General features: G+C 40.9%; 1 protein-coding gene across 2 annotated transcripts in view; it reads right to left on the bottom strand.

The window, feature by feature from the left end:
• MMD (monocyte to macrophage differentiation associated) overlaps nt 1–20,861 on the bottom strand; it is a 76,988-nt gene that overhangs the window by 11,277 nt on the left and 44,850 nt on the right. For both annotated transcript variants that reach the window (XM_083148642.1, XM_083148643.1), the window contains exons 3-5: nt 14,020–14,180; nt 12,856–12,930; nt 10,764–10,865 (exon numbers count right to left, since the gene is read on the bottom strand). In XM_083148642.1, the coding sequence (XP_083004768.1) occupies nt 10,764–10,865; nt 12,856–12,930; nt 14,020–14,180 (338 nt within the window). The remainder of the gene's footprint in view (nt 1–10,763; nt 10,866–12,855; nt 12,931–14,019; nt 14,181–20,861) is intronic.

Here is a 20,861-nt window from a genome sequence, read left to right as displayed (position 1 = left end):
TCGTTAGGACCTTAGACTCCATACCAGTTTTGAGGAGATTCTCAAGGCTTTTTATGAAGAGGGGGGTGGGGTCGGCATCCAATTTTCGATAGGATTTAGGGTCACCCAAAAGATTATGGGCTTCAGACACATAATACTCCCTATCCATGATCACGACCCCGCCCCCCTTATCCGCACTCTTAATAACAATGTCAGTGTCACCAGATAATTTTTTCAGTGCTTCAGATTCTTTTCTAGTAAGGTTATTTTGATGTTGATTTTTCTTTAACCGCAAATTCTCAAAATCTTTTTTAACAAGATCTGAGAATAGTTCTACATACGGCCCCTTAGATTCAACGGGATAATATACAGATTTATTCTTGAGACCAGACAATGAAGGACTAGACACTGGCTCATTAACTGTATTCCAATTTTTGATGACTGCATCTGATTTTTTTAAATGATGACGTTTAAGAGTGAGTTTCCTCACGAACAAGTTAAGATCTATATATAGATCAAATTTCGATGGACCGGTGGAAGGGGCAAACGAGAGACCTTTTTGAAGTACACTGGTTTCCACTGGAGAGAGGGTTTTCTTAGATAAATTAAACACCCCACCTCTATTAGTATTAGGTAATAATTTTACTGGCGAAACCTCATTTTTGGCTCTCTTCCTGGATCCGGTTCCTCTCTTTCCCCTCTTTGTCTTTTTATACCGACAGGAGTTCTGTACTGTCTGGGTTGTAAGTTTTGACCCTCTGGGGTCCGGGCCTGGCCTAAAAAATCATCTGTATTTGACCTAAGCCTCTCAAAACGATTATTATGAACAACACCCATAGGATATCTATCCTGTGTTCTCTGTCTATAATTATTCTGTTGTGGATATTTTTTATAAGGAGTTTTTTTATTTTTATATGGGACTTTTTGCCATTGGTAGGTACTAGATTGATTGGGGTACCTAGGGCGTTGGTTCCCTTCAAAATTAATACCTCTTTCCAATTCAGGTTTCTCCATATTTCTATTAACTTTAGGATCAATGTGCCATGTTCTAATTTTATCGGTTTCATAATCCCTTTTATCTCTCTGAAATTTCTTTTGTTTGGTCTCAATGACCTTTGTCTCAATATTATTGACTCTTTTATCAATCTCAGTTTTACTCTTTTTGTATAAGTCACTGTCTTTAATTTTGTCTATCTCAGGTTTAAGGTCATCTAGTTGTTTTTCCACATCTTTCAGATTTTTCTTTTTCTCAGAGACCAATAATTTCATTAAACCAATAGAACAATCATCTAAAACCTTATACCATTCGGTCATGAATTTTTCATTCTCATGGCCACTAGTAGGTAATTTATTCAACCTGAGACGCCCTGATTGGTGGATCAGTGTGTTAAATACGGAGAGCTGTCAGTCACAAGCCACGCCCTCTGACGAAGTTGCATTACGAAACGCGTTAGGGCGGGGCTTGTGACGACATCTCTTACCCTGTACAGCTCCCCCACCGCGTCTGTTCCTGTGTGGTTGTCCCGGCACGCTGCTTGTCCCAGCGGGAGGTCGTGGTCTCCAGCAGAGCCCCGGATCAGCGGTAGGAGGTTGCCTGGCATTTCATGTATTGAATCTTGTGGTACCCAGCCCACAGCAGTGTTCTTCTTGGTACGAGTCCATTTGTTGCCTAACCTGGATGTATTTTTACTATTAAAACGACTGTGTGATACACTATGGAGCGCCCCTCCTGTTCTTTATTTTAACAGATTACCTTTGCTTCTCCCGTGAGTCCTGGGAGTATTGGAGGTGGCTGCATCCAATTTATGGATCAAGTGTCATCAGCTACAACTATCAAATCTATTGGCTGATTTTCCTATTGCTGGTGTGGTCTTTAGCCTTACCCTGCGCCGTATATCCACCCATCTTTTCTTCCATGAACTTGTGCTTTGGACTTTCTGAGTGGACTTGGCTGCAGTAAGACGCTATATATCTCCTCATTGGAGATTTAAATACCATTTTTTGGTTTCTATATATATATTCCAATTTTGTTGCTTTCTTTTATTGTGTGTACACTGTTTGTATTTTTTGCCTTACACCATGTATAGGAATGGTGAAATTAATGATAGAAGGTTACAAGAATGCAATCGCATTTTTGATGAAAGAATTTGTATACCAGCACCTTCTGAGTCCGGATTGGACGCCTCAGGTATCTTATCCAACCTTGAGAAGCTTTTAGTACGTGAAACGAAACTTTGGTGGGACCTTAAAGGTCTCGATAATTATATCAGCTGTGGGAGAATCCCACGTGGTCTCAGGTTGAATAAATTACCTACTAGTGGCCATGAGAATGAAAAATTCATGACCGAATGGTATAAGGTTTTAGATGATTGTTCTATTGGTTTAATGAAATTATTGGTCTCTGAGAAAAAGAAAAATCTGAAAGATGTGGAAAAACAACTAGATGACCTTAAACCTGAGATAGACAAAATTAAAGACAGTGACTTATACAAAAAGAGTAAAACTGAGATTGATAAAAGAGTCAATAATATTGAGACAAAGGTCATTGAGACCAAACAAAAGAAATTTCAGAGAGATAAAAGGGATTATGAAACCGATAAAATTAGAACATGGCACATTGATCCTAAAGTTAATAGAAATATGGAGAAACCTGAATTGGAAAGAGGTATTAATTTTGAAGGGAACCAACGCCCTAGGTACCCCAATCAATCTAGTACCTACCAATGGCAAAAAGTCCCATATAAAAATAAAAAAACTCCTTATAAAAAATATCCACAACAGAATAATTATAGACAGAGAACACAGGATAGATATCCTATGGGTGTTGTTCATAATAATCGTTTTGAGAGGCTTAGGTCAAATACAGATGATTTTTTAGGCCAGGCCCGGACCCCAGAGGGTCAAAACTTACAACCCAGACAGTACAGAACTTCTGTCGGTATAAAAAGACAAAGAGGGGAAAGAGAGGAACCGGATCCAGGAAGAGAGCCAAAAATGAGGTTTCGCCAGTAAAATTATTACCTAATACTAATAGAGGTGGGGTGTTTAATTTATCTAAGAAAACCCTCTCTCCAGTGGAAACCAGTGTACTTCAAAAAGGTCTCTCGTTTGCCCCTTCCACCGGTCCATCGAAATTTGATCTATATATAGATCTTAACTTGTTCGTGAGGAAACTCACTCTTAAACGTCATCATTTAAAAAAATCAGATGCAGTCATCAAAAATTGGAATACAGTTAATGAGCCAGTGTCTAGTCCTTCATTGTCTGGTCTCAAGAATAAATCTGTATATTATCCCGTTGAATCTAAGGGGCCGTATGTAGAACTATTCTCAGATCTTGTTAAAAAAGATTTTGAGAATTTGCGGTTAAAGAAAAATCAACATCAAAATAACCTTACTAGAAAAGAATCTGAAGCACTGAAAAAATTATCTGGTGACACTGACATTGTTATTAAGAGTGCGGATAAGGGGGGCGGGGTCGTGATCATGGATAGGGAGTATTATGTGTCTGAAGCCCATAATCTTTTGGGTGACCCTAAATCCTATCGAAAATTGGATGCCGACCCCACCCCCCTCTTCATAAAAAGCCTTGAGAATCTCCTCAAAACTGGTATGGAGTCTAAGGTCCTAACGATAGAGGAATATAGATATATGTATAATCCAACACCAAACCTGGCTACGTTTTACCACCTCCCGAAGATCCATAAAGGATTAGACCGTCCTCCTGGTCGTCCAATTGTGGCGGGAGTGGGTTCCCTGACTTCTAGGGTCTCTGAATATGTGGATGCGGTACTCAAACCCTATGTACCTAAGTTGAGAACTTATGTCAGAGACTCCACCCACATGCTACAATTAATTAAAAATGTTAATTGGGAATCTGGCTATAACTGGGCCAGTATTGACGTTCAGTCTTTGTATACAGCCATCCCACATGAAGGTGGTTTGTCTGCAGTTGAATCAGTTTTATCCAGGGACCCTTTGATCTCATCTACAGCAAAGGAATTTGTATGTGACTGCCTTAATTTTGTTTTAAAACATAATTATTTTGAGTTTTTGGGGGACTGGTACTTGCAGCTGTGGGGCACAGCGATGGGCACGATTTGTGCCCCCAGCTTGGCTAACCTATATATGGGGGAGTGGGAAACCCATCTGTTGAACGGTGAATTGGCAGAAAATATCGTTTTTTTCCATCGTTATATCGACGATATTTTGCTAATATGGAGGGGGGACGAAGTCTCCTTTAAGAAGTTCATGGAGGCTATTAACATAAACACCTTCAATCTTACATTCACCTCCAATTTTCAACCCATCAAGATCGAATATTTAGATCTTATTCTAAGTGTTGAGAATTTCCCACTGGTACCCCACATAGAAACATGCACATTTTTTAAAAGTGTAGACAGTAACAGCTACCTTGACTACGAAAGCTGTCACTCTAAACCCTGGAGGAACAATATCCCTTACTCCCAATTCCTGCGTTTACGCAGGAATTGTTCTGACATTGATACTTTTGACCAACAATCTCAGATCTATTCAGATAGGTTTAGAGAAAGGGGTTATCCCCAACAATTGGTTGATACTGCTTTAGTGAGAGCCAGATCTTCTGTGAGAGATGAGATCCTTGAATATAAAAGTAAGGACCAAATGGATATAAAAAATTCTGAATGCTTGTTCATCACTAAATATAATGATGAGGAGCGCCGTATTGTTAATGTGCTAAAAAAGAACTGGCATATCCTTAAACGCGACCCCGTGCTGGGTACCCACCTTGGAGATGCCCCCAAAGTGGTATATACCAGAGCAAAGACCATCAAAGCTATTGTCTCTAAGAGTCAACTTGAGACAGTGCAACCACCTGGATTGGCGGGTTCAAATACATTTTTGGATCTAAAAGGGTGCTTTCCGTGTGGGAGATGCAAAATTTGTCCATTAATTGATAGAGGGTTTTCTTTTTACTCTAGTCAAAACAAGATTTTTAATATGAAACAATTTGTAAATTGTAATTCCACTTATGTGGTGTATCTTTTAATTTGTCCGTGCGGGCTCCGATATATCGGAAAAACTAAGAGAAACTTAAAAACCCGTATATTGGAACATACCCGTAATATTAAACACGGCATTTTAAATCATAGTGTTTCACGACATTTTAAACATTTTCATAATTGCGATGTAACAGGTCTGAAATGGAAGGGAATAGAGATTGTTACCCCAAATAAACGTGGAGGTGACAGGGACAGAGCGCTTCTAAGAAGAGAGACGTTCTGGATCCTTACATTAAATACCCTTACCCCGTTCGGCTTGAATGAAGGGTATGAAATAACCCCCTTCATAAATCGCTAATTATATTCTCATGTTTTACCTATATTGCTGCTAATATTTTTATCTTATGATATATATTTTTTAATTGTGGTGTATGTCATTTTTTGAAAATAGTTTTATATACTGCTGCTTTTTATATTTTCTTTTTTGTATAAATTCTGCCTTATTTTATATGAAATTGTTATCTGTGGTACCGGTTGGGTACATGTCAGCGCTGTAGATATAATCTGTGACATGTTCACTGTGTTTGCACTGCCTGCATAGCTCAATAATCCACCCAGTGTGCGACTGGCTATAAATAATTGGTTCAATGGCTAATAACATCACCTGTTGCACTCCTTATAGCTACATGGAGGCGCACACAGTTAAATTGTTAGCGCTTCAATATAATTGTTTATTTGCGCATTTCCATATATCTACTTGGTCCTACGGGACAGTTATATACTTTTTTGAAAAAACTTATGTTTGTTTAAAGTTTAAAAAAATTTTTTAACTATCCATATAGGGTTCCATGTGGAACTATCACTGCGGGCTTGCCTTAGACAGCCGCACTGATTGTACACTTAACAGGTGCGTAGTAGCGCCTTTGCGCCCTGATTGGTGGATCAGTGTGTTAAATACGGAGAGCTGTCAGTCACAAGCCACGCCCTCTGACGAAGTTGCATTACGAAACGCGTTAGGGCGGGGCTTGTGACGACATCTCTTACCCTGTACAGCTCCCCCACCGCGTCTGTTCCTGTGTGGTTGTCCCGGCACGCTGCTTGTCCCAGCGGGAGGTCGTGGTCTCCAGCAGAGCCCCGGATCAGCGGTAGGAGGTTGCCTGGCATTTCATGTATTGAATCTTGTGGTACCCAGCCCACAGCAGTGTTCTTCTTGGTACGAGTCCATTTGTTGCCTAACCTGGATGTATTTTTACTATTAAAACGTCTGTGTGATACACTATGGAGCGCCCCTCCTGTTCTTTATTTTAACAGATTACCTTTGCTTCTCCCGTGAGTCCTGGGAGTATTGGAGGTGGCTGCATCCAATTTATGGATCAAGTGTCATCAGCTACAACTATCAAATCTATTGGCTGATTTTCCTATTGCTGGTGTGGTCTTTAGCCTTACCCTGCGCCGTATATCCACCCATCTTTTCTTCCATATATATATATATATATATATATATATATATATATATATATATATATATATATATATATATATATATATATATATATATATATATATATATATATATATATATATATATATATATATATATATATATACATATATATATATATATACACACACACACACACACACACACGACTAATACAGACAAGCAGAAATATAGAGGTGGAATATGTGGTTTGCGGATTGATAATCTATTAGGATATACTGTACAACATTTAACGTGGTATAGCAATCGTACAGTATTTTACTACAGGTATAAAAAAATAAAAATTTCGGTACTTGTTTCCTAGAAGGGCGCCCACGATTTTGATCTTAGGCATCGCAAGGAAAAAAATCACGTTGGTCGCATCGCATGCGGCCAAAAAAAATTGCATGCGATGCGACCGACGCGATTACCGCGATTTTACATAGGGAACAATGTTAAATGGCCCACAGACCCCAAAAACCCACCCTGAAGTGTGAAATGGCCCCCCCAATTGTTAACGCCACCCCACGATCAACGTAAACCCAAAGCGTGGCGAGCGCAGCAAGCCCGCGAGGGGCGGCGGTACGCATCCTCCGACCTTTTCATACCCCCACTATCCACGTCGGCGTGGAGTTGAGAATAGAAAGTGTGGCGAGCGCAGCGAGCTCGAAGCGTGGCGTGCGTAGTGCGCCCCGTGAGGGGACGCGGAACACGCTCCCGAAGTGTGGCGAGCGCAGCGAGCCCCGCGAGGGGACACGGATTACTTAACATGTATTCCGCGTCCGCTCGCCACGATTCGGGCTCGTATTCCGCCGCGCTCGCCACACTTTCTATTCTCAACTCCAAGCCGACGTGGATAGTGGGGGTATGAAAAGGTCGGAGGACGCGTACCGCCACCCCTCACGGGCTAGCTGCGCTCACCACGCTTCGGGTTGACTTTGATCGTGGGGTGGCGTTAACAATTGGGGGGGCCATTTCACACTTCAGGGTGGCTATTTGGGGTCTGTGGGCCATTTAACATTGTTCCCTATGTAAAATCGGGTCAATTGGGCCATTTAACATTGTTCCCTATGTAAAATCGGTAATCGCGTCGGTCGCATCGCATGCGTTTTTTTGGCCGCATGCGATGCGACCGACGCGATTTACATTTTACCATGCATTTCTATGTAAAATGGGCACCCTTCTAGGAAACAAGTACCAAAATTTTAAAACTTATGGCAATATTATCTTCATTCTATAAACGATTGTAAGATTTGTATTTCCTGTTGACACTTAAAAGGAAATTGTGCAATGGCGTAATTAACTGCATCATTGTAGAAATGAATTCTAGATTTGAAATCTGTAGTGCAAAATGAACACAAGGTGGCAGTAAGGGCTTACATGTGCCCTATAGAATCATAATCGTTAACATGTGATAAAACTTTCTACGGAGAAAAAAATGTTCTGTTGCAAGCAAGGGCAGATACAGATCATTCATTTGTAGAAGTATTCATACAGCATGGCGTGTAAATGTCTTCATACCATATTTAAATGTCTAATCAAATCTTAAATAGATGGTTGGTCTAACGCTGGGTACACACTAGGCCAGTGATGGCTAACCTTGACAGTCCAGCTGTTGTTGAACTACACGTCTCAGCATGCCCTGATACAGTTTTACTATTTGGCCATGCCTAAACTGATGCATGGCATGCTGAGATTTGTAGTTCAACAACAGCTGGAGTGTCAAGGTTAGCCATCACTACACTAGGATGACAAATTGGCCATCTGGCTCATTCGCTGACCTATCTAAAAATGGGTAAATGCCTACACACTTCGCAATAGTCTGCCTGATGCGTCATGCCTGACGTCACAACTGAGTGAGATGCGATACCTGTTATCGGCTGCCTCTGCAGCAAGTGCATGGGCAGTCTTAACAGCACGACGTGCTGATATATCTGCAGGCATATCGGCCATTGACTGTGCTATACAGCGGAGGCGATAGGTCTGTTAACATAGTTCACAGACAATTTTCCGGTAAACACCAGCCAATGCTCCAACTACTAGTGTGTACCCAGCTTAAAACGTTCACATCTTGTTTGTCTATTTACACTAGTAATGCCTAGAACTCTGTGTAGAGGAAATGCTTGGGTAAAATAACTACAGAACAAACAGTTCACCAAGCTGTGTCAAAGTTGAAGTAGATAATTATACATGCTTTCTCTGCTAAGCATTCAGATGTAGAATCACAGACATTGCACAAGTGAGACCAATTTATGAAAACCTTGAGGACATTTGTAAATAATAATAATGATAATAATAAAAAAAAAAATCCTGCCTATTAATTAGTGCACATGCCAGTAATAAAGAGCAGCAGCTGGTATACAGGGATACATATGTATGATCAGCAGACAGAATACTGGCATTCAGAATACTGATACCGGCATCCGAAAGGCGGGAATCCTGGCAGGAGTTATGCAAGTATAGTTAGCCTTCCCCTGCCCATCCCAACCTTCCCTACTAACTCGAACACTCTTGATTCTGCAGTCTGACCCTAACCCTCTACGCTAGTGTCTAACCCTAATGCTGTGTACACACGGGGGCGATAGGGGCTGAAATCGCTGGGAATATGGTCGCAGGTGACCATATTGTCAGTGATGGGAGTGTGCCCTGGCGATAAATCGCCGGGTGCGCGCTCCCGTTTTCAGCCCCATTCTAATCGCTGGTCGCAGGAGCTTGCTCCTGCGACCAGCTGATTACCCCTGCGGCACCGCCGGCAGGGGTTCCCTTTCATCAGCGACCATCTCTGGTCGCTGATGAAAAGGAGACACTGGGCAATATATTGCTCAGCAATGTATTGCTAGCAATATATCTCCCCCCTGTGTGTACGGGGCTTAACTCTTGCATCCATTGCCTAATCCTAACCCCCCAATCTTGGTGTCTATACCGAACATCCCTCACCGCAGACTTCATCTCGTAGTACATTATGAGGATGCCAAAAAATGCACGCTGCATACAGTTTTGCAAGTCATGTGTTATACTTACCTGCAAAATATGTTGCACAGAATGACACACAAAAAAGTCGTCCAGCTCAATGGCAGTCATTACAAAATAGACCATAGTCTTTAAATATGGTCCTCCCCCAAAAATAAATATTAGATGTACGTGTACAATGCAGATCAAAATAACAAGAAAATCGTTAGCAACTACATGGTTAAATTGTTGTGTTGGTTAAACCAAATTCAAGTTCATGTATAGTGTATAGTGCAATTACCTCAATAGGGAAAAAATTATTTATTTGAGCTTAAGCTGGATCAACATGCTACAGTATATTGGATTATTAATCCAGTATGTGTCTGCCAATGCCAGCTCTTGTATGAGTGCATTCCACAGCTCTGACATTAAAGAACCTTTTGCTAAAATAGAGATTAAATCACTATTATCCCCAGTCACAAGGCTTGCCTCATTGTCCTCTCGGGACTTTAAATGGACCCCAATGCCAGGACATTTTCTGTATGGGCCATTAATATACTTTCCCTATTATTCTCTTCTTCTCTTAAGCACGGAAAGTAAATCTAGTTTGGCCAGTTTTCATGACCTTTGCTACCATTGTAATAAACAGTGTCTTTAGCTTTACTGCTAACCATTCAGATATAAAATGGTTCTGTACATGCATTTAAACAAAACAATAATAATAATAAAAAAAAAAAGAATAAAACCCCCCAATGATTCAACCAATAACTGATGCAGTGGTGGGGAGGGCATCCAAATGTTAATCTAAGGGTAATTATGAGTAATGTTACTCTCTGGAAGATTGATGTAGGACATGGAACGAAGCGTTCATCCCACAAAAGACTAAACAACGCTTGACCCAAAGAGAAACAAAGCAGAACAGAGAAAACAAGTGAACCATTTGGGTTCTACATTTGAGGTCTTCAACCATTAGTGCAAACATGCGATAACCATGGTTTTATACATAACACAAATGGGCATTTAACTGTAACATACAATACAAGTTAGACATTAAAGGGGGTATTTAATTCAGGGACTGTTGGAACGTCCCGACAGTCGGAAACCCGGCTGCTTTCGCCGGCTTCCCACACTAACTGGACAGTCGGAATTCAACGTTCCGACTATCGAGAGTCGGAAAGCAGTTGGATCCATGAAAACAGCAGTAGATTGTCGGAAAAGGGCCACGGATTCGACAATCCACAACCCTTTCCTTAAAAAGATTAGACTTTTAAATTTAAATTCGACTTCCACCTGTTTCGAATATCGGACCGGATTAAATACCCCCCAAAGTTGCAAAATACAATGTGTAAAAAAACAAACAAAAAAACAACTTACTTTTCATGGTACAGAAATACATAAACAGTTCCACCTGCAGCCATCAGCCAAATAAACCACCTCATGTGAGATGCCAATGGTCCAAGTTCACGTAGGTTTAACCTAAAGTCACAGGCAAAATAGTTTTTAGACCATTTTAAACAACATGAGAATGTATGGTTATTTGTTGAAACTTTATCTGAAAAAAATAAAATAAAAAATTCTGAACTACCAGAAGAAGTCAACCCAAACAGATCAGCACAATCATTGTACGCACAATGAGAGTGCTGGTGCTGGACAACTTTTCTTAAGGACGACTGTGACTGAATGGTGGGCATTTGCTTAAATTACTATATACCAGCACAAGGAGGTACTGTACACTAAGCTACTATACTGTCAATCTGCCATGTAAGATATATTTTTACCACTTTTCTTTTCCTAGGCATCACCCCTTTTTACGTCACACATTTGAAGTATTCTGGAGAGTCATGCAAGTGCACTTCTCATTAAATATCTGGGTCTGTACTACTCGTCCTATATATGATTAAATACATATATTGTTTTTACAAAAATAATGAACCAGAAACAAAACCCACCATCAGGGAAGTATTGTGAGAGGAATGGGTTTGTAGGCAGTCTGAATGGGCCACCACCTCCCTAGGCGGCAGCACTGAGCACAAGTAGAATCTAGCTCTGTCCCTAAAGGTCCATACACACTGGGCGACTATGCCCAGTGTGTATGGACAGCGATGATCACGTTCATTGCTGCCGGGAAAGCCGCTCAGTGCATACACACTGAGCGGCTTTCCCCCTGCCCGGCGCGATGGAGGGGGGCGGCATTGTATAGCAGAGCGCTATGCAAAGCCGTCCAAACAAGACAATGAACAGCTTTCCCAGCAGCCCTCACCGCCGGGCCTTACACACTGGGCGGCTTTGAGCTGAAAGCCGCTCAAACCTGCTGTTTTGAGCGACTTTCAGCTCAAAGTCGCCCAGTGTGTATGGGCCTTGAGTCTTCTTAAGAGAGAACATAGTGCAGCTGACATTTTTCCAGTGATTTTGCAAAGCTGCCGTGAGACTCAAAAGAAACAAATGTTGAAGAAATGGGTATGCCCATTATAGATATGCCACTGCCCAGCTTGTCCAGAAAAAGGCTAAATAAGTTATGCCAGATAATATTATTATTGCCACCAAGAGCATATAGATGTGTCCACATAAATCTAGCCTCAATACAACATTCAGTGTGAGTTTCCTGGCGTGACGGAGCAGCCACTCCCTGAGCAGGTCTGCTGAATTGTTCTTTTTTGCAGAAATTGCATCTTAATAGCAATGCAATGTCACTAGGACACGCGAGGAGACTCTGCTGACTAATTGGATAAAACGACACTTGTATATTGTTGGTTACTGAGTTTGTATATGGAGCAGAACTTTGCTTGTATTGGAGAACACACAGAGATATACAAGTGTCATAACAAATTAATCAGCAGTGTCTCACTGAGCTTCCTATTTGCATTGCATTGTGGTTAAGACAGGGTTGCCGACTTTAATATTCTCCTCTCCGCAAGAAGCCCGGAGAGGAGAGTTTCAGCAGCTGCTCGGGGGGGGGGGGGGGGGGGGGGCTCTCGAGCGCGACGTCACTAAACCCCGCCCCCATTATGCTAAACTGCTGAATTCATGAATCTCCATGGAGGGGGCGGGGCTAAAATGACGAGATTTTGCCATTTTAGCTCCGTCCACTCCTCTGAGACCCACGGATTGCGGCATTTAAATGCAGCAGTCGGGGGCACAGGGGGAGTCCCCTGAATCCGGGAGGGCTGCACACCCTTCCGGAGGGCCGCGAGGGGGACCCGATTTTCGAGGGAGACTCCCGGCCATTTCGGGAGAGTAGGCAACCCTGGGTTAAGATGCCCTTTTCGTCAAAAAAGGTGCCAAGAGCTAGCAGATTCTCACGTGACTTAGTGTGTGGCAAAGATGTATGAAATATATCTGTACTTATTACGAACAATTGTGAAAACTGCCCCAGTTATTATCAACGGTCACCAGAACTTTAAAATGAATAAGAAAATAATGCACATTTCTAAAATCTATCATAGATAACAAAGCCTGTAATACCCACCATGGTGCGTAAGATGCGGCAATAAAAAAGTAGATAACCATCCTGTCGCACATGTGGAAACAGTGTTCTACAGTTCTGGAAAGAAGAAAGGAAAGCTTATCTGTCTGGATACTTCTGTAACTGATCCACGGTTAGATAAATAATTCAGTATGTCAGGGAGAGCTGCCAATTATTGTTCTGTATAGTGACAATGCTACGGGGAGTTAATTTACAATATCAAATGCTAACCCCCAAAAAAGGTATAGCGAGGTCCACAGTGAGTTTGTGGAGTCAGCTATCTCCCATGTGAACTCTGGAGTCAAATTAAATAAGTCACAATTTCACGATAAAGATCATTATAAAAAGCTCAGATCTATGTATAGTCTAGAACAGCGGTTCTCAAACTGTGGGTCCTGACCTGCTCAGTATGGGGTCGCGACTCCACATTGCTGACCATCAGGCTGATGACTTTTCTAATCTCAGTCAGTGGTTCAAAGAGTCTGAAAATGTTTGCGTTGTCTGTTATTTTAGACTCCTCCCCTCATTTTGTGCCTCCACAATGCTGCTGACTACACATGTGATGTGATGGCCTTCTGCAGTAACTTACTGGGGGTCCCTGTAATTATTTTTATTGTCTGATGGGGTCCCAGAGCAAATAGTTTGAGGACCCCTGGTCTAGAAGAGACTAATAGGTGTAGGATATTTGTATAATGAGAACTGTGGGATCTCTTCACTTATGTGGGGTACACACCATGACGACCCGCTCACGATGCACATTGTGAGCGGGTCGTCAGTGTTTCTTCAGACCCGCTCACGATGATGCGAGTGAAAGGAGATAAAGTACCAGCCAATCAGCTCCTAACTGCTATGTTATAGGCTGTCTTTGAAAAATTACAGGAGCCGATTGGCTGGTACTTTACCTCCATCTATGATGTTCAAGAACATTGTTGCCACTGTCCACCCATTCAGACTGAACAGAAGGTTTACTTGTGATTGACTGATCATTCCAGAGTAAGATAAACAATCCTAGCTAATTGCAATGATTGGAACACTACATGGTGGTATATTTTAATATATTAGCTTGTAACTGCAAAGTGGCCTTAGTGAACAGAGCTTTATATGTGATGACCAATGATTCTGATAATGCAACAAAAAAAAGTGGCTTTATAATAAAAAGGTACATACCGGAGATGACTCTTCTTCCAGGTAACTATGTGAAATACAGTGGACACGATAAAAAGGGCACATAGGCCCATCCCATAAATCCATGCCGTTATTTTCTCCCATCGGTCATCTGACATGCGGTGTAATAAAGCACTTCCCACAATAGATGGGACAATGAGGAACTAGAAAAAAATTAAATTGTACAAATGCTTACATTTTAGAGAATAGACAAAACACAGTTAAAAGAACACCTACAAAAGGGGGCATGGGATATTTATTAATTTATAAATGTATAGGCCGGAATAAAAGTAGGACCCCAATACTCTGCCAAGGAGAGGGTGCAGTAACTGTGTGGGCAATATGATAAATGATGAACTTGGCAGCGCTGTGTCTATGTTTTTATCTGCATATACTGTACGGCTTGGCCAAGTGAATTGTCGAAATAGGTGGGAAAATTGCCAAGCAAACATTTGTATTCATCATAATGACCTGTAATGTTTACCTAATATAGATAATCTATAAATTTTAAAAAAAAAATGTTGGTTAAAAAAAGATGTGAGAGATTTCGGCAGTCAAAGGGTTAAAAGTGAACAACTGCATAATAAGGAAATGGTACAGAATGTACTGTCATAGTTGTCTACAATTTGCCTATATAGGAACACTGAGAATAACTGTACTGACACATGGCCTACTAGAAGGAGTGGAAAACATATCTATTTTCCAGGCTGAAGAAACACATTAGCATAAACAAATAGGTAAGTGCCTCTGATCAGCCATAGCGACAGTAGTATTGTCCAGCTACAGGCAGGAACCGTTCCCACCTTACTATTTTTAGCTCAGCGGAATGGACCCTATCGGCGTTTAGGACTGTAGTGGACAAAGACCGCTAAAAGGTGGACTCCTGCTACATTTTTCATCCCCTGTCCTCTATTAATGTGGGACTAGTGTAATACTTATTATTCTAATATCAGCTGGGAAACGTACGCTATTTACTTAAGCATAGATTACATATGCAATACTAACATCATGGCACGTTCTAGTTGTTAAATGAAAACTGCTGATACTAGGTCTACTGTATGTTCACGCAAAAGACTTAACTGTAACTGACAGGGGCAGATTTATCAAGGCTTGGAGAGAGAAGTACCAACCAATCAATTCCTGACATTTGTCAAACAGAGCTTGGAAAATATCATTTAGATTATCATATAGATAAGAAAAGAAAATAAGATTAAAATCTGTAAACTGTTGTTTTAATCAGGTTTGCTCTGATAGTTTGGTGATAACTATCAGTGGTATTGACAATACCACTGATAGTTATCACCAAACTATCAGAGCAAACCTGATTAAAACAACAGTTTACAGATTTTAATCTTCTTATTTTCTTTTCTTATCTATATACATTACTTTATTTTAATACTTCGCTATCAATATCCCTGCCACAGGGACTCGTTATACCAGGTCACCAGACAATTAATCAAATTGACCAAATGGAATAATAAATGATGGCCTTTTACCTTTAATTGCATACCAATAAAGAACATGTACTAATTTTTATGTCCCATGGGACAATGTGGATGAGGAGTGCATCCCAGTGAAAACTGATTTCTTTCCTTCTCTTTCTGAACAAGTCAAACGCTAAATCAGTTGAGAGCACCCTAAAACCAAGAGTAACAATATTTATAAAAAGTTTCTTCTTTTTTGAAAAAATCCATCCACAGGGATATATTCCCAAAACATTATTTGGTGCGGGTCATACTGTATGTGTCTGATGACGTGTCAACCAACCTGATCCGGGTTAAACATGGGTCACCCTCTGTATAATGGGCGACCCAGGTTTAATCTGAAAGCGCCGGACACTGGCCAGAGCCAGGATTGAGATCCCAGCTTTGCAATGTGAAAGGGGTATTACAGTAGGATTGGTTGGTCCTTTCTCTCTCTGACAGATTTGATAAAACTGCCCACAATCCATTATATGTACAGACCATATGTTAAGGAGAGGTGTCCTCACAATTTAGGGCCTAATTCATGTTTCACACAACTGCTCCATTATCGTCAGACTACGAGTGTGTCGGGATAACACTGTACTCTGTGATGCAGCTTGCAGTGAGATTTTTGAGTGGCGGCAAGTATGCAGGTGTATAGGCCTTCAAGTGTGGCCATACACTCAGAGAAATTTTGCCAGCGTTGTTACTACTGCGCCAGCCTGCATGACCATAGACTCTCTTGGGGAGTAGATGTTCCTAGTAATTGCATTAATGCTGCATATGAGAATGCAGATGCTAACGACTTTGCAATGGCTCCGGTGTGCTTCACTAGTGAGGATTAGAAAGTCCACAGCCTAAGAAATCCTAGCTGCCTCGCCAGTGGTTTTTATAAATGGGGTGCAGGCTGCAGGTGTCAGCAATTTGTTGGCTCCTGCTCAATGACAGGAGCTGAATGCTGCACAGTATAACATTCCATGCAGCACTTGGCTCCTGTCACAAGGGGAGCCCGCATCTCCTGGACCCCTCCTCCCACCGAATAACAAAAAGTGGGGGTCTGGTCATAAGGCCACACCCCTCAGGGAGGTAACACCCCATCACAGTGAGCCCACACACCCTTTTTTCATCCAGCAAATTATTCCCTGCAGCCGCATTGGGTATCATAAAGACTAGTGATGCCACTCTGACTAGACATGTGAATGCAATATGATTTAGGCAATTTCTAATTTGATTCCTTAGTTATTTGATTCCATAATATATTTTTATGCTTGCATGTTATTACTGGGTGACAATGCAACAGACTGATTGTTTATAGATTTTTATTTTTAATATTTATAAAAAAAAAATCATTTGTATTTCAAGACATGGTTTTATTTTTAGGAAAATTGAAGTCAGTTCCTATATCACACTAATGCTTTGCCTATATATTAATAATTGTTATATTAATATATTTCAGGACTACTTAGATTCTAGTGTACCCCATTTCTTTATTATGCTGTGCTTTTAACTTCCTGTCCTTTATAATGAGGGTTCAATACCATGTTACAAGTATAGTCATCTCCTATTTCATCCTAGTCATCCATAAAGCAGGCATCCATTATACACAATGGACTTTTCCATGAAACTGTAGCTTTTTCTTTAGTGAAAACAAAGCCAAAAGCAATGCGAATCAACTGGTGGATTTAGGAATGTTTTGAAGAAAAGGCAAGCTCAGCAAAGGCACGGTACACTGTGCAATATATCCTTCGTAGTCAGCAGACTTCAAAAAGTGACATTGAGCAATACATAGACTGCAATAACAGGGACCAGTGTCATCATCTTGTAAAACAAAATAATAATAAAAAATACCAGACATACAGGGACAATATCTAGGGGCATATTATAATATGAAAATGAATAGTTTATCCATCTATAGTGGCCAAATTAGTTACAAAAAGAGCACTCACCAATGAAAAAGTAAAGAAAGGTTTTTTTTACTACCATAGATTTTCCTGAATGTGATTGAATTGGTGGCCGTGAAAACGGCCCAGTAATGGACGAATCATCAATCATCTTGACCTTCTGTGCAAAATGGTAATTATTATTAACAGTTGCTTATATGTCACCTGAATATTTAGTTGTACTTTAGCATTAGAACAAATAGTAATAATAATAATAATAATTTTTATTATTTAAAAAAAGACTGGGGAATAAAAAACACACAAAAAATTAAGAGGGCCCTGCTCGCAAGCTTGCAATCTTTAGGGAAATTGGCAATGATAAACAAGGTTACACTTATTGTATATTGGTCCAACCAGAATGCAGAGGTTCATAGTGGTCTCTATGATCCAGACACACAGGCTTATGGAGGTTATGTGGGTGGTTTTGGAATTTAATAAGCTTGCCTGAATAGGTGAGTTTTCAAGGAACACTTGAAGGTTAGTAGACTAGAGGGAAGTCTTATTGTATTGTAGGAGGGCATGCCATAGAGTGATTGTAGCCTGATAAAAGTCCTGTATCTGTGAATGAAAGCAGATAATAAGTATGGATGAGAGATAGATCTTGTGCAAAGAGAAGAGGTTCAGATGGGAAAACCTCTGAGATTGACAGAGAAGTATGTTGGAGTAGGTTTGCAAAGAAGTACTTTATATTGCATTTAGGCAGATTACAGGTAACAAAATGTTATGGAATACCAGACAATTGTATAAGAGCCCAAGAGCTAACTAGATGCTCTTCTGCCTATAACAACTGCCCATTGTTCCTTTAGTGTTAGATGTACACACTGGTACTTAGGATGCCACCAGGACTTAAACCTTATGGATTACCCAATCATCTGGAACTGTACTGTATAGGCTGGAGTAATATACTGTAGAACAGGGTACACAGTACTGGAAATTAAAGGGGTTACCCGGTATATACCGAACTATGGGGGTGATTCAGGTTGACTGGTTCCGCTCAATACATATGCATGAGCAGGGCCAGTGCAGCAGCTCCCTCCCCCGCATCCCCTGCCAGCTCCCCAGAAGCACTCCTTCTGCCCCACACATTCCGGCGCAGGCAGGGAGGCTTCCATCTCCCTGCCTTGCGTCACCCTGCCCCCCCCCCCCTGGCTCCCTGAGGCATTCACAGGGGGATTAAAAATCCAGTGAGCCCCTGAGGCGTTGAATAGGGGGAGAGGGAGGGCTGGCAGCGCTCTGGAACCCAGCGACTGTGCAGAGAATCAGAAACAGGATTCGCTGCACAGGGTGAAAAATATCATTGAATACCTGCCTAACAGTGGACTAGCAGACAATGAACATTTAGGGAGGAAGAATGAACATTGCAGTTGCATTCAAAATGCATTGTAATGATAAAATTCTGTTATGGAGAAGACCAGTAAGAAGATTATTGCAATGTCAAAAGTAGCAGATAAATGAGACTGAATTAGATCTTTTATAGTGTCTTGTGCAAGATATGGGTGCATCGGTGGATATTTATTTTAAACGTATACAAGAGAATGTTGAAACAGATTCAATGTGGGGGAAGGAAAAGGACAGTTCATAATCAAGGACGACACCTAAGCTTGAGGAGCAGTGTTGATTGTTGTGCTTTCAACCATGATACAGATACTGTATCAGGTTGGCAACTACTACTTGCCGATGGAAATATTAATTATTCTGTTCTGAAAAGATTACATTTGAGGTAGCGAGATGACATCCAAGATAAAATGACAGAAAGATTCAGTAACGCAGACCAACACAGATGGTTATAAATCTGGAGAGGATTGTTTTTAGAACTATATGTTAACATGAGAACCTTTATGTATTTATTTTTCACTTTATAATTGGAGAATGCTCGATCTTTTTGGAACTGCGCTCCACTTTTAGGTTATTTTACAGTTACAGTCTGTAGCTGTCACGGTAGGCATTACTTTAAAGGTCAGTGCCTAGACCTTCAAATACAGATGCTCAATGCAAATCTAGGTTTCAAGAAAAATCTGTTTACAGCAAACGATCTTTGTCACAAACTTGGACTGCACATAGTTGAACATTTTTAAATAGTTTTTCAGAGACATGCGAAGCGCACCGTCACCAGGGGGCCATACACAGCCATGCTTCATTTCTAAGCGATCTAGTTAGATCGCTTGAAAATGAGGCTTTCATCGCCAAGCATGTATGCCCCAAAAGTTTGAATCTCATTCACGATACGGTGTCTGAGGGAGCTGGGAGCACTACAGTACCCGCTAAGTAGCCTTTAGTGGAGTTTATAAAACATTTTTTTTTATAATTCTCATCAATAAATATTAAATTTAAAAAAACCTCAGGGAATCAGAATATTGGAAACTTGCATTGAAAATAACGACAATGCCAACTTTTATTGAGAATTGGGTCTTATTTCTAAAATATGAATAATTCCAATATGAAAGCTTCCTGGCTCACCATGCTTTGGGCACACTATTATATTCTCACTCTATGCCCACTCAGATAGTGAAGTATCTTCATGTCAACCTTTTCCATGGGCAGGATTCAATGAGAAAAATTCTCCGTGTTTTATGGAGAATTTTTCGCGTTGGATGGAGAATTTTGGTCTCAAAAAGTGAACCACCCTATTCAATGTGATATTTTCGCCGTCTTTTTAAATGATTTTCGCTGTGTCTCTCCATGTAGCAATTCTCCATCTTTTCATGGAGAAGTGGAATGTGAACTTTTAAAATATGTTTTTTTTTTCATTTTGGTGTAAAAAAAAAAAAAAAAATCAGGAATTTTATTCTGTGAAGGGGAATGCTATTTTTATTCATGTGCTTATAGCACATGAATATATATTAATTTTTTTTTTTTTTTAAACATAACAGCCAGCAGGAGGCCGGAGCTGAGAGCCACTCATTAGATATTCATATATTCACTGCACCCGATTATTACATATGCACGATCGGGAGCAGTGAATATACCCAGTCCCCTGCTGGGGGGGGCCGCTTGTGCTGACTGGGTCCCGGGGAGCCCTCCTTCCCTCCACATACGTTATGGGGCAGGCAGGGAGACTTCAATCTCCCTGCCTGCCACCGACCCACGGCTCCCTGCAGCGGACACTCGTCCGCTGCAGGGGTTAAGATTCGCCGTGAGGGGCAACAAGCCCCTGCGACATTGAATAGTGTACCCGTGACGGAGAATCTCCAAACATGGAGAATCTCCGTAAAAACACAGCGAGTGCATGGCGAGAGAAAAAAACCTCTCGCAATGCACAGAGAAAATTCTCATTGAATACTGCCCCATGTCACATCACTTTGAAAAGGGGCTGAAATTGCCCCATGTGTTTGTCCCTTAACTTACTGATAGAACCATTACATTATGTACATTGTGCTACAGCGCTAGCTGGGCAGCCTAAAGCAAAAGTCTCCTTCCTATGCCACATGCATGAGATCATACA

Source organism: Crinia signifera, chromosome 6, assembly GCF_055691185.1.
Source record: "Crinia signifera chromosome 6, ASM5569118v1, whole genome shotgun sequence".
NCBI lineage: Eukaryota > Metazoa > Chordata > Amphibia > Anura > Myobatrachidae > Crinia > Crinia signifera.
Note: the sequence above shows the minus strand (reverse complement) of the source record. Positions and strands in the feature narration are given on the sequence as shown.